The following is a 16,530-nucleotide window of genomic DNA, read 5'->3' as shown; positions in this document are numbered from 1 at the left end:
TACATCCAGTTAAGCATCAAGATATTTATTTGTGATCTGTCGATCACCTCAAATGAGAGTGTCCATACGTTCCAACTTGCAGGAGTCACAGCTGTGAATGGCCAGCCAGCATGTGGGAGATTGGACAGGTTTGCGTGATTGTGTTTGATGACAGAGGCCTTGCCCAAAGGCTCACTGTGCATTTGTTCACTGCCAGATCTCTGTAGACATTCTGCAAGCACCTATGAATATCTGCGATTCTCTGTTTTTCTATCAAAAGAAACTTAATGACAGCTTCTGCTTGGAATGCAGCTCCATTACAGATGCCATTTTAAAGGCTGCATATAGTGTTGCCATGTGTCAGAACTTAACAAAAGTATGGAGGCTGAAGCAGTAATAGTTCACGATGTTCACAAGAAATTCCGCATTTTTTGAACTGAAATTGGCTGAGGCGGGGGAAAAAAGTGTGCATTGTTTAGTTAAAGCCCCTCGTAGATTATAAACAGTAATAACACTAGTTATTTTGCGCCACATACCACAAGGCACTCCCATCAGTCATTGCTCCATAGGCACATCGTGCCAATTACTTGGGTCCTGTGGAGGGTGCTGTGGTGGAATCTGCCTCTTCTGTTGCCTGCCAGCTTCCTGTTTGCAAGGATGACTTCCCCATTCTGAGGAAGGATATCTTCGTTGCTGGCGAGGAGGACAACCAAATGCTGGCACCAGGCATCTCATTTCCATATTGTTGTGTGGAAAGACATGACCCACAGCTCTGCTTTTACTTTCAATCTCCATGACAGCTTCCCATAATGCAACAGATGATGGTTGATTGATGAGTTGATGTGCTACCCAAACTGTTCTTAATATAGTGTGTGCAGTCTCGTCCAGAATCTGTCATGTTGTTTCGCAACACAGTATCTCCCCAAGATTGAGTCTGCATGCTGGTTCAGTTGCTGTCAATATCAGCAATAATGCAGACATCCCTAGATAGTATGTTCTGATGGGCCTTCTCTGCCACAGACATCAAGAGGTTTGTCTTTACCCAAATTGATGCCACTAGGTGATGTAAGGCCTGCGACCCTGTGTGTTGGTTCCCATGAAAGATTTGAAGGATTTGGGTGCCTCATTCCCAGTTTCCCTTATATACTTGGGAGAAAATTGTAGGCACGTCTTGCTGTTTGAGTGTTGCCTCATCATTTCTGCTGTAGGAAGAAGATACAATTTTGAATCGTCTTAATTGTGGCCATATTCCTACAAAATTCTGCACTTCACAACAATCGTCTTTTTTTAGCCAGTACATTGCTACATCTTTCTTCAACTACTACATTGCCGACTTTCTCAGCATCTTGCGATCAAGTGGACATATCCCATTACCTGAAATGCCTTAACTGACTTTCCATCAGCGGAAGAGGTATTCTGCGTGCACCTATAAACTACCTGTGCTTGTATTACATAGATATGTCTATGCATCCAAGCACTCGCACAGTGTCCCAGGACCATAATTATTCTCTGCTGGTAATCCTTCTAATTGGATGCTGTACAGAGTCTTCACTTACGTGATAAGAAGATATGTGTCAAGCTGGAATTCTGGTATTCCACGTTACTCTCTGCATATAACTCCTCTCTTTCACCCTTTGCATCTCATGGTGTTAGTGCCCATTGGCCCCACCATTAAGGTTCTCTCAGACAAGTTAATTCACTTATAACTTGACTATCTGCACTATACCAAGCGAGGTGGTGCAGTGGTTAGCACACTGGACTCGCATTCGGGAGGCCAACGGTTCAATCCCGCATCCAGCCATCCTGATTTAGGTTTTCCATGATTTCCCTAAATCGCTCCAGGCAGATGCCGAGATGGTTCCTCTGAAAGGGCACAGCCGGCTTCCTTCCCTAATCCGATGAGACCGATGACCTCGCTGTTTGGTCTCTTCCCCCAAAAACTAACCAACCAACCCCTTGTTCCCTTGTTAGGTATTCTGCAATTTGTATTTGTATCCTGCACTATAATATAGTTTTATAAATTATATTTTTGTTGCAGTTACCATTCCAAAGAATGATACAATACAACTCCCACATTAGTCTGTCCTGTGCAGGCCTCTCCATCTCTACATAGCTACTGCAGCCTACATCCACTTGAATTTGTTTATGCTATTTAAGCCTTGGTCTCCCTCTAGATTCCACCCCCTCCCCACCCCCTACCTTTTCTTTCCACATTACCCTTATTTTTGAAATTAATTATTCCTTGATGCCTCAGGATGTATTTTCCATACTATTCCTCCTTTTAGTCAAATTGTGCTGCACATTTCTTTTCTCCCCTGTACAGTTCAGTATCTCTTCATTAGTTACTCGATCTACCCATTTAATTTCAGCATTCTTCTTATAGCACCACATTGTGAAATGTCTACTCTTTTTCTTGACAGTACTTTCAAAATTTCTTCTTGGTTTCCTTTATTGTTGTTCGATGTCTGGATAGAATAACTTGTCATTAAATCACTGTTTATGATATGGAACTTTGTAGTTGGTATTTTTACCTAAACTTCCAGTTGGTATTTTTACCTAAACTTCCTACTAACTAAACTTTAACTACTTCAAATTTATTGCTGATAATGTGTAATTCTCAGGTTCAATAATGAGTACCCAAAAATATTGTGGACAGCTTTTAGAGATAGTTTTACAGTGGATCTCTGATTTTTACATTACACCATAAATTTGTATCCCCTGTGAAAAAACCCCTAAGATTAATGCTGAAAATTCCCCAATTTTACATTTCTTCCTAGTAAGGTTGACCTTGATTCTAAGTTCTTGCTTGATGTCTCGCTTGATGTCATTCCGGTTTCTTCCTATTGACATTTGATGTGACTGAATGAGTTATAACTGGCACAAAAGTCAGACAGTACACACCACAGGTGGTAGCAGAGTTAAGGGGATATTTGAGGCCATTGTGGAGAAGGGAGATGGGTGAGAGGAGATGCTGGCATGATCCACAATCAGTGTTGCCAACCCTACTAGCAACATTTAGCTTTACTGTGCAATTATGATACAACTACTGCTAGGTTGCAGCGATAAAAAGATGACAGTTGATGCAAAGTGTTCCGGACTGATCCAGTATGTGAAGAAGGGACCCAGCCACCACCTTTTCTTGTGCCACTTTAACTCAGTCATATCTTTTTGAATGTATTTCTGATGTACTGTATTTAGCAACGATATCAATCGCCTTCCTTGTAAATTAAAACAATGAGTCTCGAAGAATATGCCCAATCGTGATCAAGGAAACATCACCCATTTCCGGCTAATGAACTCTTATTGGCTGGCAACTTGTTAAGTCACCCAATAGGGAGCACAGTCATTGCGCCACAGTAAAACCCATAAAATGAGGTTGCCTACTGGATGTGTGGAGAGAGGGATGGCCTTTCAATGACAAGAGTGCCGGTAGGGGGTGAAAGCATCTTTTTTTAACTGCTGAAAATATATCATTATCAGGAGAGAGAAAACTGGCATTCTGCTGATCGGAGCGTGGAATGTCAGATCCCTTAATCGGGCAGGTAGGTTAGAAAATTTAAAAAGGGAAATGGGTAGGTTAAAGTCAGATATAGTGGGAATTAGTGAAGTTCGGTGGCAGGAGGAACAAGACTTCCGGTCAGGTGAATAGAGGGTTATAAATACACAATCAAATAGGGGTAATGCAGGAGTTGGTTTAATAATGAATAAAAAAATAGGAGTGCGGGTAAGCTACTCCAAACAGCATAGTGAACGTATTATAGACACGAAGCCCATGCCCACTACAGTAGTACAAGTTAATATGCCAACTAGCTCTGCAGATGACGAAGAAATTGAAGAAATGTATGATGAGATAAAAGAAATTATTCAGGTAGTGAAGGGAGACGAAAATTTAATAGTCATGGGAGACTGGAATTCGAGAGTAGGAAAAGGGAGAGAAGGAAACGTAGTAGGTGAATATGGATTGGTGGGTACGAAACGAAAGAGGAAGCCGTCTGGTAGAATTTTGCACAGAGCATAACTTAATCATAGCCAACACTTGGTTCAAGAATCATAAAAGAAGGTTGTATACATGGAAGAATCCTGGAGATACTAGTAGGTATCAGATAGATTATATAATGGTAAGACAGAGATTTAGGAACTAGGTTTTAAATTGTAGGACATTTCCAGGGGCAGATGTGGACTCTGACCACAATCTATTGGTTATGAACTGTAGATTAAAACTGAAGAAATTGCAAAAAGGTGGGAATTTAAGGTGATGGGACCTGGATAAACTGACTAAACCAGAGGTTGTACAGAGTTTCAGGGAGAGCATAAGGGAACAATTGACAGGAATGGGGGAGAGAAATGCAGTAGAAGACAAATGGGTAGCTCTGAGGGATGAAGTAGTGAAGGCAGCAGAGGTTCAAGTAGGTAAAAAGACGAGGGCTAGTAGAAATCCTTGGGTAACAGAAGAAATATTGAATTTAATTGATGAAAGGAGAAAATATAAAAATGCAGTAAATGAAGCAGGCAAAAAGGAATTCAAACGACTCAAAAATGAGATTGACAGGAAGTGCAAAATGTCTAAGCAGGCATGGCTAGAGGACAAATGTAAGGATGTGGAGGCTTATCTGACTAGGGGTAAGACAGATACTACCTACAGGAAAATTAAAGAGACCTTTGGAGAAAAGAGAGCCACTTGTATGAATATCAAGAGCTCAGATGGAAACCCAGTTCTAAGCAAAGAGGGGAAAGCAGAAAGGTGGAAGGAGTATATAGAGAGGGTCTATACAAGGGTGATGTACTTGAGAACAATATTATAGAAATGGAAGAGGATGTAGATGAACATGAAATGGGAGATACAATACTGCGTGAAGAGTTTGACAGAGCACTGAAAGACCTGAGTCGAAACAAGGCCCCGGGAGTAGACAACATTCCATTAGAACTACTGACGGCCTTGGGAGAGCCAGTCCTGACAAAACTCTTCCATCTGGTGAGCAAGATGTACGAGACAGGCGAAATACCCTCAGACTTCAAGAAGAATATAATAATTCCAATCCCAAAGAAAGCAGGTGTTGACAGATGTGAAAATTACCAAACTATCAGTTTAATAAGTCACAGCTGCAAAATACTAACACGAATTATTTACAGACGAATGGAAAAACTGGTAGAAGCCGACCTCGGGGAAGATCAGTTTGGATTCCGTGGAAATGTTGGAACACGTGAGGCAATACTGACCTTATGACTTATCTTAGAAGAAAGATTAAGGAAAGGCAAACCTACATTTCTAGCATTTGTAGACTTAGGGAAAGCTTTTGACAATGTTGACTGGAATACTCTCTTAATTCTAAAGGTGGCAGGGGTAAAATACAGAGAGCGAAAGGTTATTTACAATTTGTACAGAAACCAGATGGCAGTTATAAGAGTCGAGGGGCATGAAATGGAAGCAGTGGTTGGGAAGGGAGTGAGACACGGTTGTAGCCTCTCCTCGATGGTATTCAATCTGTATATTGAGCAAGCAGTAAAGGAAACAAAAGAAAAATTTGGAGTAGGCATTAAAATCCATGGAGAAGAAATAAAAACTTTGAGGTTCGTCAATGACATTGTAATTCTGTCAAAGACAGCAAAGGACTTGGAAGAGCAGCTGAATGGAATGGACAGTGTCTTGAAAGGAGGATATAGGATGAACATCAACAAATGCAAAACAAGGATAATGGAATGTAGTCGAATTAAGTCGGGTGATGCTGAGGGAATCAGATTAGGAAATGAGACACTTAAAGTAGTAAAGGAGTTTTGCTATTTGGGGAGCTAAATAACTGATGATGGTCGAAGTAGAGAGGATATTAAATGTAGACTGGCAATGGCAAGGAAAGCGTTTCTGAAGAAGAGAAATTTGTTAACATTGAGTATAGATTTAAGTGTCAGGAAACCGTTTCGGAAAGTATTTGTATGGAGTGTAGCCATGTATGGAAGTGAAACATGGACAATAAATAGTTTGGACAAGAAGAGAATAGAAGCTTTCGAAATGTGGTGCTACAGAAGAATGTTGAAGATTAGGTGGGTAGATCACGTAACTAATGAGGAGGTATTGAATAGGATTGGGGAGAAGAGAAGTTTGTGGCACAAATTGACTAGAAGAAGTGATCGGCTGGTAGGACATGTCCTGAGGCATCAAGGGATCACAAATTTAGCATTGGAGAGCAGCGTGGAGGGTAAAAATCGTGGAGGGAGACCAAGAGATGAATACACTAAGCAGATTCAGAAGGATGTAGGTTGCAGTAGATACTGGGAGATGAAGGAGCTTGCAGAGGATAGATTAGCATGGAGAGCTGCATCAAACCAGTCTCAGGACTGAAGACCACAACAACAACAACAAAAACATACTTTTCGTGCAGATGATGTCCTATGACAGAGACATTGCAGGGAAATAGAACAAGAGTTTTGTGATAGTACATTTAAAGACTTTCGTGTTCAAATCTGACATGATACAGTTGCAACAACTATATATGCTACTCGTGTATGTACTTTGCACCACACACTGTAGAGCATAAAGATTGGCAGCAGTGAAAGAGGGCATGAAGCAAAACTGTAGCACCTAAGCTTTCTCTCAAATTTAAATTTTACACAGCGTACAGAAATTCTCTGGGCTGAGCCCTGATAAGCTTGTAACATCAGTTGGGGAAATAAATTCATTTTTTCATGTCTCTGTTTCTCTCATTGAGCCTAAAATAACACTTTATTGGTGGTGAGCGTATGAGGTGTGGCTCATAAGAAAAGCATTAAACAATAACACTAATGATAGCAACATTTTTCAATATGCAAATGTCCGCATTTATGCTTATGGTTTAATTACTTCACTGCTGTGATGTTTTTGCTTTAATTCAACATGCTCATCAATTTTTGCTTTTCTCTTGGCGAGCACAGAGGATGATCTCTCAAAAAAACGTGTCTTGAATGTATAAAATTGCTCGATTACCTTGAACTCAGATATCAGTTTCAATTTTTTTATGAATTTTTACTTGTTGTTACTATCTGTGATTTTTTAAATAACTGTTGAAATTGATTACCACAAGTTATTGCATAAACATTGTGTTGTACTTTTAATTTCCTTCACTTAGATAGATTTTATGCAAAGTATTGGAGAAGATGCCAGTTACATACATTTTTGCTCGTATTTTGGGGGGAGGGGGGATTTAACATTTTCTTCGATTCTGCATTTTCCTCAGTTTTCCATTTTCTAAGTCTGGACCGCATGATAATGTAATAGGGGTTTCACTGTGGTTATGCCAATATAGCACTCAGTTCACCAGAAAAAGTAATCTCTGATGGAAAGTCTTTAATGTCTGTGCACTTTTGTTGTTATGAAGTCAGTAGAGTTCTTTGTGGGGTCATGGTATGTAATGTACACCACTAGTCATTTATTCAATGAATGTTTAGTGACTGGATGATATATGCTTAAGATAACTCTGTACCAGAATAACATAAAAAAGAGGAACATCGATTTGGTTTAAATTTTACCATAATTGTCCAACATTTTAGAAAATACCAAAGTGGTTTCCTAATCATGCAGCCACTAATAATGTATTGTCCACAGCAAAGGTTAAGTTTCTGAAGGTTATCAATATTGAGAAAGCTCTTCACACACACAGTAAGAATGTGCCTCATTCATTAGATAATAAATTATAAGCTGCTAGTCTTCTTTGTGACATCTAAAAGTAATTCAGCTGGATGAGTTATTACATCCTTTTCAGTAAATTTGAATATTATGACATCTGTTGAATTCATATCTCTCTAATGGGAGAGAAAGGGTGTCAGTATGAAATATCCCAAAATTAAGCTGAGAGTCATTACTTGATTGAGGAGCAATTGTGTAGTTTCCCCTGAGGTCCCATCTTAGGGTTGTTTCTTTTTCTTTTTTATATTGTGAATAACAATAAAAACACTCAACAACCATTCAAATTGTCATAAAAATAATAACAATCGAAAACATCAAGAAACGTGAGGTGTCGCCAAAAACTGCACAGATGTACAAAGGTGCTTGTCTGGAAGTACTGCTCCATCTCAGTATATATGACCTGGGTAGCTGCAGTACACCACAAAGATAATGTTGCATTGCAGCAGCTGCACATGGATGTGGATTGTCCTGTTGGAAATGCACATCACCTTCCTGTCAAACAAGTGGCAGTAGCATGGGAATAACAATCTGTCCACTGCAGTGGGCACCAATTAATTCATCCTGCAGAAACACCAGATGTGACCGCAAGCTGTAACTGGTGGCCCTCCACACAATGAAGCCTGGGACAGGACCTGTTGTGTCGTGCCAATCGATGAAGGAGAATTAGGGGGGAAAATTGCATAGTCAGAAATTTTTGCAAAGTGCTAGGAGGGACTGTCTCGAACAACGTGATAAAAATCCTGATAGGTGGGGTGTAGAGGGGGTTGGAAGTTCACTTCTTTATGTTTTTCTTGGATAAACTCAAAAACTGTGGCTTTCTGGCGAAAATATTTCTGAGTACAAAATGGAACCACAATAAATTTTCTACAAATAGGTCCCATTCATTTTATATCCTTAAGACGGGGATGTAGAAGTTATAGATTTTAAAAATTCTTTAGTTGTATAAAATTAGTGTTTAAATGAAGTGAGTTAAAAAGAAATATTCAGTATATATAACACGCCTATGTGCAGTAGAACCGTATGAAGGGATAAATTGTGTCCACACGGTGAAACAGAGTGAAGGAGGGGATGTGTGGAGTAGAAGCACGAGGGAAGGAAGGTCACCGGATTATGTGCATGGAGTTCCCTCCTTCGTAGGGCTGCAAACTGAAGATCAAGCAGATGATTCCCAATCTGTGACCACATTACATCACAAGAAGCAACTACAAGGTGTTCCAGAAAAATATGCTGACTCTTCACAGCGCACCTCATTAATCACTGGCAAATCGGTACACAGACATGACGGGGGTTGGGGAGGGGGAGTGGTATTTTCCACAAAGTACATTATATGCTGATAAAGCTAAAGTGAGAAACACACACGAAATCTCTACACACTGTCTACTCTGCTAAGGAAATTGATTGTTAGTTATTCTATATGGCAGCTGTAGCACTCTTCCAAGAAAGGCAAATTCCACCACTACAAGTGCTACTCACATTCCTCTTTGCAGACACACTGTACCTCAACAACATTTCCTGTCCAGTTCTCTTATGTAGATGAAATAACTTCATTGAGCTCATGTTTATGTAGTAGAGTTATTTTCGGTTTATTAAACAGATACTTTTTGTGGGTGTTAAGTGAGCTATAATCTAAAAATATGTTCCTGTAGACAAAGGCTGAGAAGTATTTAATTTGTAAGTGTGATGTTGTCTGTGACCTATTTACTGTTGATGGAAAAGGGATGGATTAGTAAATGTGACACCTTGCTTCTGTCTGTCATTGACAGTATATTGTAAAGACATGTAATTGTGTTGTTGTCACGTGGTGGTGAATTAGTGAATGACCAGAAAAGTTACTTCACTTCTCCAGACATTAACTGTGGTACTAATAGGATGCATATCTTTTCCATTCTGGAGTTTCTGAAACTTGTCGAGTGGGCTACATTGTCTGAATATACTTTACCGCACAACCAAAGTAAGATGTGTGTTAATTTTTCTGATGGAACGGAACTGATCATGTTAAAGTCTATAATAGTAATCTGCTGTAATGCATTGGTTGACTTAAGTTGAAATATCTGAAGTTTTGTAACACATAGGTGACTTATCTCTGTAGTAGAGGGAGGCAGTTTAAGCCTCTGGTCTCTTCAAATGCTGGGAAAGCTGAGACAGGGGTGACGCATTTGATGCCTCCAAGCTATGAAAAATATTCCACACAATGGTAGTGGAAACAACAAAATTGACATTGACAAATCTGTATTAAATGCGTATTACATTTGGGAGAGGATCTTCATTGTTGTAGAAAGCTGACAGCTCTAGCTGTTGAGCTTTTTTCGTAATAGCTCACTTAACAACTGCAAAACAAATACTGACATCTTAAACTGAAAATAACTGCACCATATAAACACAAGCTCAGTGAAATTATTTTGTCTACTCTGATGCTGGGGAGGCATAGTTAGTCAGTAAGCTGAAAAGTGAACAGCACCCATGAGGGGGGAGTTGGCCTCCCAGAAGAATGCCACAGCTGTCGTACAGGATGACAGAATCAGTTTCCTCTCAGACCATGTGGTACATTGTGCAGAGATTTACGTAGCTTCTGTCCATATCTGTTTCTTGGGATAGTGTTAGTGTTATTAGAAAGTCGTATTGGCATTCCAAGTGTTCATACATTGTGTAAAAAATAAACCCACCCACCCCTCCTGGGCACATTTGCGTTCTGCTTTGGCAGAGATTCGTGTGTGCTGTGGAGAATTGGCGTAATTTTTTGAAACAATTCCTTTTTGTAATCAAGTGGTGTGGATAGAGTGGGGAGTCATCTGCTCAATCTTCAGTTTGTGGACCTATGAAGGACGAAGATGTGTGTACAGAATCCAGTAACCTTACTGTATCACACACTTCTATTCCACACATCCACCCATTCACCCTGTTATACTCCCAGAATACAATTTATTTCTTAATTTGGTACACAAATTTAATATTTGTTTTTAACCCACTTCATTTCAATATAAGCAGTAATTTTATACTGTTACAAAATATTTTTAATAATCTGCACTGTGAAAACTATTAGTCCTACAGAAAGAAAACTAATAGGACCCTTTTTGTAGGAAATTTACTGTAGTTTAATTTTGTATTCAATAACAATTCTGCTAGAAACTACGGTTTTCGAGTTATTAAAGAAAAACATAGAAAAGTGACTGTAAAAACACCCACCCTCACCCTCATCGCAGCGCTCACTCCCATCCATCAGGGTTTTTTGTATATTTTTCAGGACACTCCCTACTAGCACTCTGAAAAAAATTTGCAACTATGTGTTTTTTTCATCGTAATCAACCTTTTTAAGCATTCGTTAACTGGTCTATAGCTGTGCTTGGTGATGATGTGGTGTCAGTTCCCACCCATTCTGGTAACACAGCAGGTGCAACGTATGTCCAGATTTCTTCCTTGAATGATGTTTGATCGGCAACTGCTGCCCTCATAATATGTCAGTCTTGATGTGCCTATATTATGCAGACATCCAGAACTTGATCTACGCATACGAGCATGTTCCACAGACCCCTGCTGAAAGCAATGACACACGACCAGTACTTAGTGTACAACATGTGCAGCAATCCATTGACACCTCCATTCAGCTTCCTGCAAGCCAACAATTTGATCTAATTCAAATGGCTGAAGTTGTTCAATAGGAGAACATACTGGTCAATTGTACCCCAGAATTAATGTTGCTACCCCTCTTCACTTCTGAACTCAGCACAGTTATTGCCTGCAGAGTCAAAACAGAGGCCTACTGAGTGCCATCTGATGACCAGTGACCATGACAAATGAATCACTAACACTACAACCCCTCAGTTATGTATCTACTATTCGCTGGTACCAGTGAACAAACTCCCTGATAGTGTTGCTTATTTTTCCAGTGGTGGTGTTGATCATATCGCTCAATAGAAGTGTTACGTAATATTTGAATAGCTCACCTCTTGAGTTCAGTAAGGTTATCTGTTCATATGAACAATGTAAATTTATTTTTTTATGTTTAGGTAGTGTGTGGGGGGGAGGGGAGGGGGGGGGGTGCGCGTGTACGTGGGCATGGGCATGTGAAGGAGAGAGGGAACTATTACATTACTCTGTGAATGAAAATAAGTTGTGATATTTTAATTGCTTCTGACCACAACAACAACAACAACAACAACAACAACATCAACATCAACCTCCTTGAGGGCCACCTCATTATGTATATAAGAAATGAAGCCTACAGCCAAGCTTACCAAGCTTATTAATTTTGTGTAGAATATATATTTGCAAACAGCCTTCCCAGAGTTGTAACATCAGTTCTCATCAGATCACCAAACTTAAGCACTGTCGGACTGGGCTAGCATATGGACGGGTGACCATCCAGTATGCCACGCGTTGTTGCCAAGCGGGGAGTTCTCAGCTCTTGTGAGGCAAACTGAGGAGGTACTTGATTGAGAAGTAGCGGCTCCAGTCCCGTAAACTGACACACAGCCAGGAGAGCTGTGTGATGACCACATGCCCCTCCTTATCCGCATCCAGTGACGCCTGTGGAATGAGGAAGACACAGGGCCAGTTGGTACCATTGCGTTTTCCAAGGCCTGTTCGGATGGAGTGTAGTGTAGAATATATATTTAGTTTTATGTTTATTGAGATGTTCTACGTAGAGGTAGGTCCCCTTAATATGGATCTGCGGAAGAGTGGGTATAGCCGATCAGTCCAAAAAGTTTCGAGGCGGGAATAATAAAAAATAGGGAAAAGCTAAGATGGTAGCTTTAGTGCTTCAGGTGTTCTTCATAGTCCCCTGCGAATTGACAGTGCACAGAATTTTGATATAACTATGCTAAACCATCAAAAAAATTCCTTCTTTTGGACATTGTTCAACTTGCATGTCACATGCGCGCAAATGTCAGTTATATTGTCATAGCATTGGCACTTCACGTAAATTTGTGCTGTCATTTTGTGGTAGGTTTACATTATTAACAGCAAGTCTCATCACTTATAATTTTTTTTTCCAGAAAAAAATTGTCTGCATTTTTCATTTCAGTCGTACTACTGTAGGCATCCAACCTTCATCATTTTTTGTTTGGGAGTCAAGGTATGTGTTACAAAATTTGCACACACTTTTCTCTTCTTCAGAATATTCTGGAGAATAATTTAGAGATGTTGCTCCATTGTGATCAGTGACACAACAACATCGACACACTACTTAACACAGCTTGCTCACAGCTGTCTGGTTGAATGTACATTTGTCATGTACAGTTGGTAGTTCAAGCTGCCACCATAGTTACAGTGCTGATGCTACTTATATGCCAGGAATAAAATCAATCTCTGAACTTTTTGGACAAATGGTGTATCTAATGTAATCCATATTGAACTCTCATTCATACTATTTGAGAGCTGTCATTGTGCATTGTGAAAGGGCACAATTTAATTTCACAGGTAAGAAAAACAAGAGTGCTGCAAAAGCAAAACACAAAAGTCGATCTCGGGGTAAAAAGAAGAAAAAGGAAAAGAAACAGAGTCGACGACACACTCGCCATACTGACAGTGACTCCGAAAGTGATGAGAGTGGCGACAGAGATTCGGACACACGAGAGGACGGAGATGAACGGAAGGGGCGGCGTCGATCTTCGTCGATGCCTGAACCACCGCATAAGAAGCGACGGCGCTCGCCTTCCAGGTAAGTGAGAAGTATTGCTTGAAATTATACTTCAGTGGTTGTTAACTGTACTTCCTAGAGCTAATAAGATACAATACCACAAAGTCTTTGAACACAGTAGGAAATCTGCCCTATTTTCCATACTCTTGAAGATAACCTCGTACAGAAAATTATAACAGTGAGTCTGAAGGTGTTCTAGGGAAAAGAACATATCTGAGGAATTAAGGTTTGAAATAAAGGTCTCAATATGGAACCAGCACTACAACAAAGCCACATAAATACGTCAAAGAAGGCCATTTTTGAAGCAAGGTGTGTGCAAGGAATGTTTTGCTTGTGGAAGACTGGAATGAGGAAATATTGGCAAAGGGTAGTCGATTGAAAGAAATTTAGTAAATGTAATATATTAGAGATTATAAAAAGAAGAGAAATAAGCTCATCAATCATCAATTAGGTGGATGTGCGATTTGTGGTACATAGGTCAGTGACAGTAGAAAAACAATAGTGTTTTGATAAAATAAGTTCTACATGTGCGTCCATACTCTGTGAATCATTGTGAATCATATGGCTGAGGGAATTTCCCATTGTATCAGTTATTAGGGCTTTTTCCCATTCCATTTACATATGGAGTGTGGGAGGTGCTTCTCCATGTGCTGCAAAAAGTCTAATCTTGTCTTCACAATCTGTATGGTTGCAGTACATAGGGAATTTTAGTATATTTCTAGATTCATCACGTAAAGCTGGTTCTTGAATGTTTGTGAGTTGATTCTTGAAAAATAAACCACAAACAGCAACCGTATGGTCTTTTAATAGTAGTACTAGTTCACAGTGCTGAAGTTGCATCTTCATGTATGTCTAATAAAGGGAAGTAGTACATGAGGATAATTTTTTTTTTTTTTAGAGAGATAGCAAGAATCTATAAAGGAGAATTGTAACAAGATGTTCAAAATACATAACTGACAAAAGCAAATTTAAATATAATAACCAACTTACTTATTTTCAGATCATTTATAGGACAAAGTTGAGAGCATTGGATGTCCCATCATTCCCAATTAGGTTATATAATAAATTCATTGAATAGTGACAGAAGTCAAAATTTAAAATACGCGGAATGGAGAAGGATGGCTCTTAAAGACGTTCAGCTCTAAAAAGAAGGATAAAGTTGTAAAACCAAGAAAATGAACAGTCGTATTTCATAGTACTCACAATCAAAAGGCAGGACATGTTAAATAGCACCAGGAATGGGCCAAAGAATAAAATCAGAATTAATTTTTAAAAAAATGGTAAAGGAATGCAAAAGTAATCGAACATATCTTACTGGATGGATCTGATGCTTGTCATTAAGAACTGTGACGGGTGGCAGCCAACAGAATACTGAATGTGTGCATGAGTGATAAGTAAACAGCAGGTGCAGCTTACTTACCTGGAAGAGACAGATGCTGCATGAAATCGTAAATAGTTTGCATAAGAATTTTGGGAGTCGTCCTTATGATAGAGATACATTGTAGACAATCAAAATTGACAAGTATTTTATAATGCTTCAATTTAGTTTGGCTATTTAGTGTACGTTCTGTATGACAACTTCAGTTTCACATAATTTCAATCTCTTCCAATATATTTAAAGTGTGGCTTGTGGTCTGACGATGTAAAATTTTTAAGTTATTTAACAAATCAGTTGCGGTATGGTTTTGTTCTCATAAGTAGGTACTTAATACTGACCTGGAATTTGTGAAAGGCCATACTTTTAATACATTGGAAGAGACTTACATTATGCGAAATATGAGTTGTCATACAGAAGGTATACTAAATAGCTGAATTAAGTTGAAACATTATAATATACTCCCTAATTTTGATTGTCTGCAGTGTAAAAGATAGATCCTTCTTATATTGCAGTAGTAATTTCGCGCCAATGGTGTATTGGAGCGAAATGCTATTGGCATTCCTGCATACAACTGTGTTTAATGTGTAACTGGCAGAAGTTTCATTGTTGTATGTATGTTAGTTATTGTTCAGTGGTGTATTGAGTAGAACGTTGCGTAGCACAGTTTGCGAATGTCGACATGGCAGTTAGAGGAGAAATGTGTCTGTATTAAATTTTGCATGAAACTAGAGAAAACCTTTACAGAGACACATCAAATGATGCAGGAATCCTACAGCGATGGGTACTAAAGCTGAACTCAGTGTTACAAATGGTTCACACAGTTTAAAAATGGCCGGACAGAAGTTAAAGGTGACACTCTTTCAGGACGCCCTTCAACATCTATCAACAACACTCATGTCAGGAACATCATTGAAATTGTGCGCGCCAATCGAAGACTGAATGTGTGAGAGGTTGCAGAAGGATGTAGCTTTTCAGTTGTATCATGTCATGAAATCCTGACACAGCATCTTGGAATCCATAGTGTTGCCACCAAGTTCATCCCACGGCTTGTGAGTCGAGACCAGAAAGACCTTCACCTCGCAAATTTGTGAAGAGCTTCATAACTGATGATGAGACATAGGTGTATGATTATGATTTTGAGACCAAGGTTCAGTCTTCACAATCTTAACAGTGGGTTGGGAAAGTTTCTCCAAGACCCAAAAAAGCTCATCAGGTCAGGTAAAATGTCATAGCCGTGCTGATAGTTTTCTTTCACTTTGAAGGATTAGTTCATCATGAATTTGAGCCACAGAGAAACACTGTTATCGTGACGTGTTGCGATGCATGTGAGAATGGCCTTGAAGTGTGGTGAGACAGTTCATGGCTCACACATCACGATAACACACCTGTACATTCATCCCTGTTGGTGCGTGACTATTGCACAAAAAAACGATATCACTGTGCTACTTCATCCTCCTGCCCCCTGCAGACATTTTTTTTATTTCCAAAGTTGAAAATCCCGTCGAAAGAACAAAGATCGACAACGGCAGATGAGATAAAAGAAAATTCGCAAATGGCACTTCTCACAATCCAATGAAAGGCGTACCGAGACTGCTTCCAGAAGGGGAAAAGGGCATTGGGAGCGAAGTATCAATTGTTGAGGAGAGTGTTTTGAAGGAAACCATGTGAAATAAAAGGTAAGTGTAGAAAAATTTTGTGGACAAAGTTCTGTTATTTTTTGAACAGATCTCATATATCTCTATCATAAGGATGACTCCCAAGATTGTCATTCATGTTATTTGCTACTTCACATGCTATCTGTCTCTTATGAGTAAGCCGCACCTGTTGTTTACTTGTCACTTGTGCTGGCTGCTACTCGTGACTGTTCCTGCCGATGCGCAC

The 16,530-nt window shown here is 39.5% G+C and overlaps 1 protein-coding gene across 1 annotated transcript in view; it reads left to right on the top strand.

Moving 5' to 3' along the window:
• The window catches only part of LOC124719120 (serine-rich adhesin for platelets-like), a 255,086-nt gene that overhangs the window by 13,650 nt on the left and 224,906 nt on the right, over positions 1–16,530 (top strand). The window contains exon 3 of the mRNA XM_047244815.1: positions 13,052–13,292. Coding sequence (XP_047100771.1) covers positions 13,052–13,292 — 241 coding nt within the window. The remainder of the gene's footprint in view (positions 1–13,051; positions 13,293–16,530) is intronic.

The sequence above is a fragment of the Schistocerca piceifrons genome, chromosome 10, assembly GCF_021461385.2.
Source record: "Schistocerca piceifrons isolate TAMUIC-IGC-003096 chromosome 10, iqSchPice1.1, whole genome shotgun sequence".
In the NCBI taxonomy this organism is placed as follows: Eukaryota; Metazoa; Arthropoda; class Insecta; order Orthoptera; family Acrididae; genus Schistocerca; species Schistocerca piceifrons.
The sequence above is the reverse complement of the archived record's forward strand: the minus strand, read 5'-3'. Positions and strand labels throughout refer to the sequence as shown.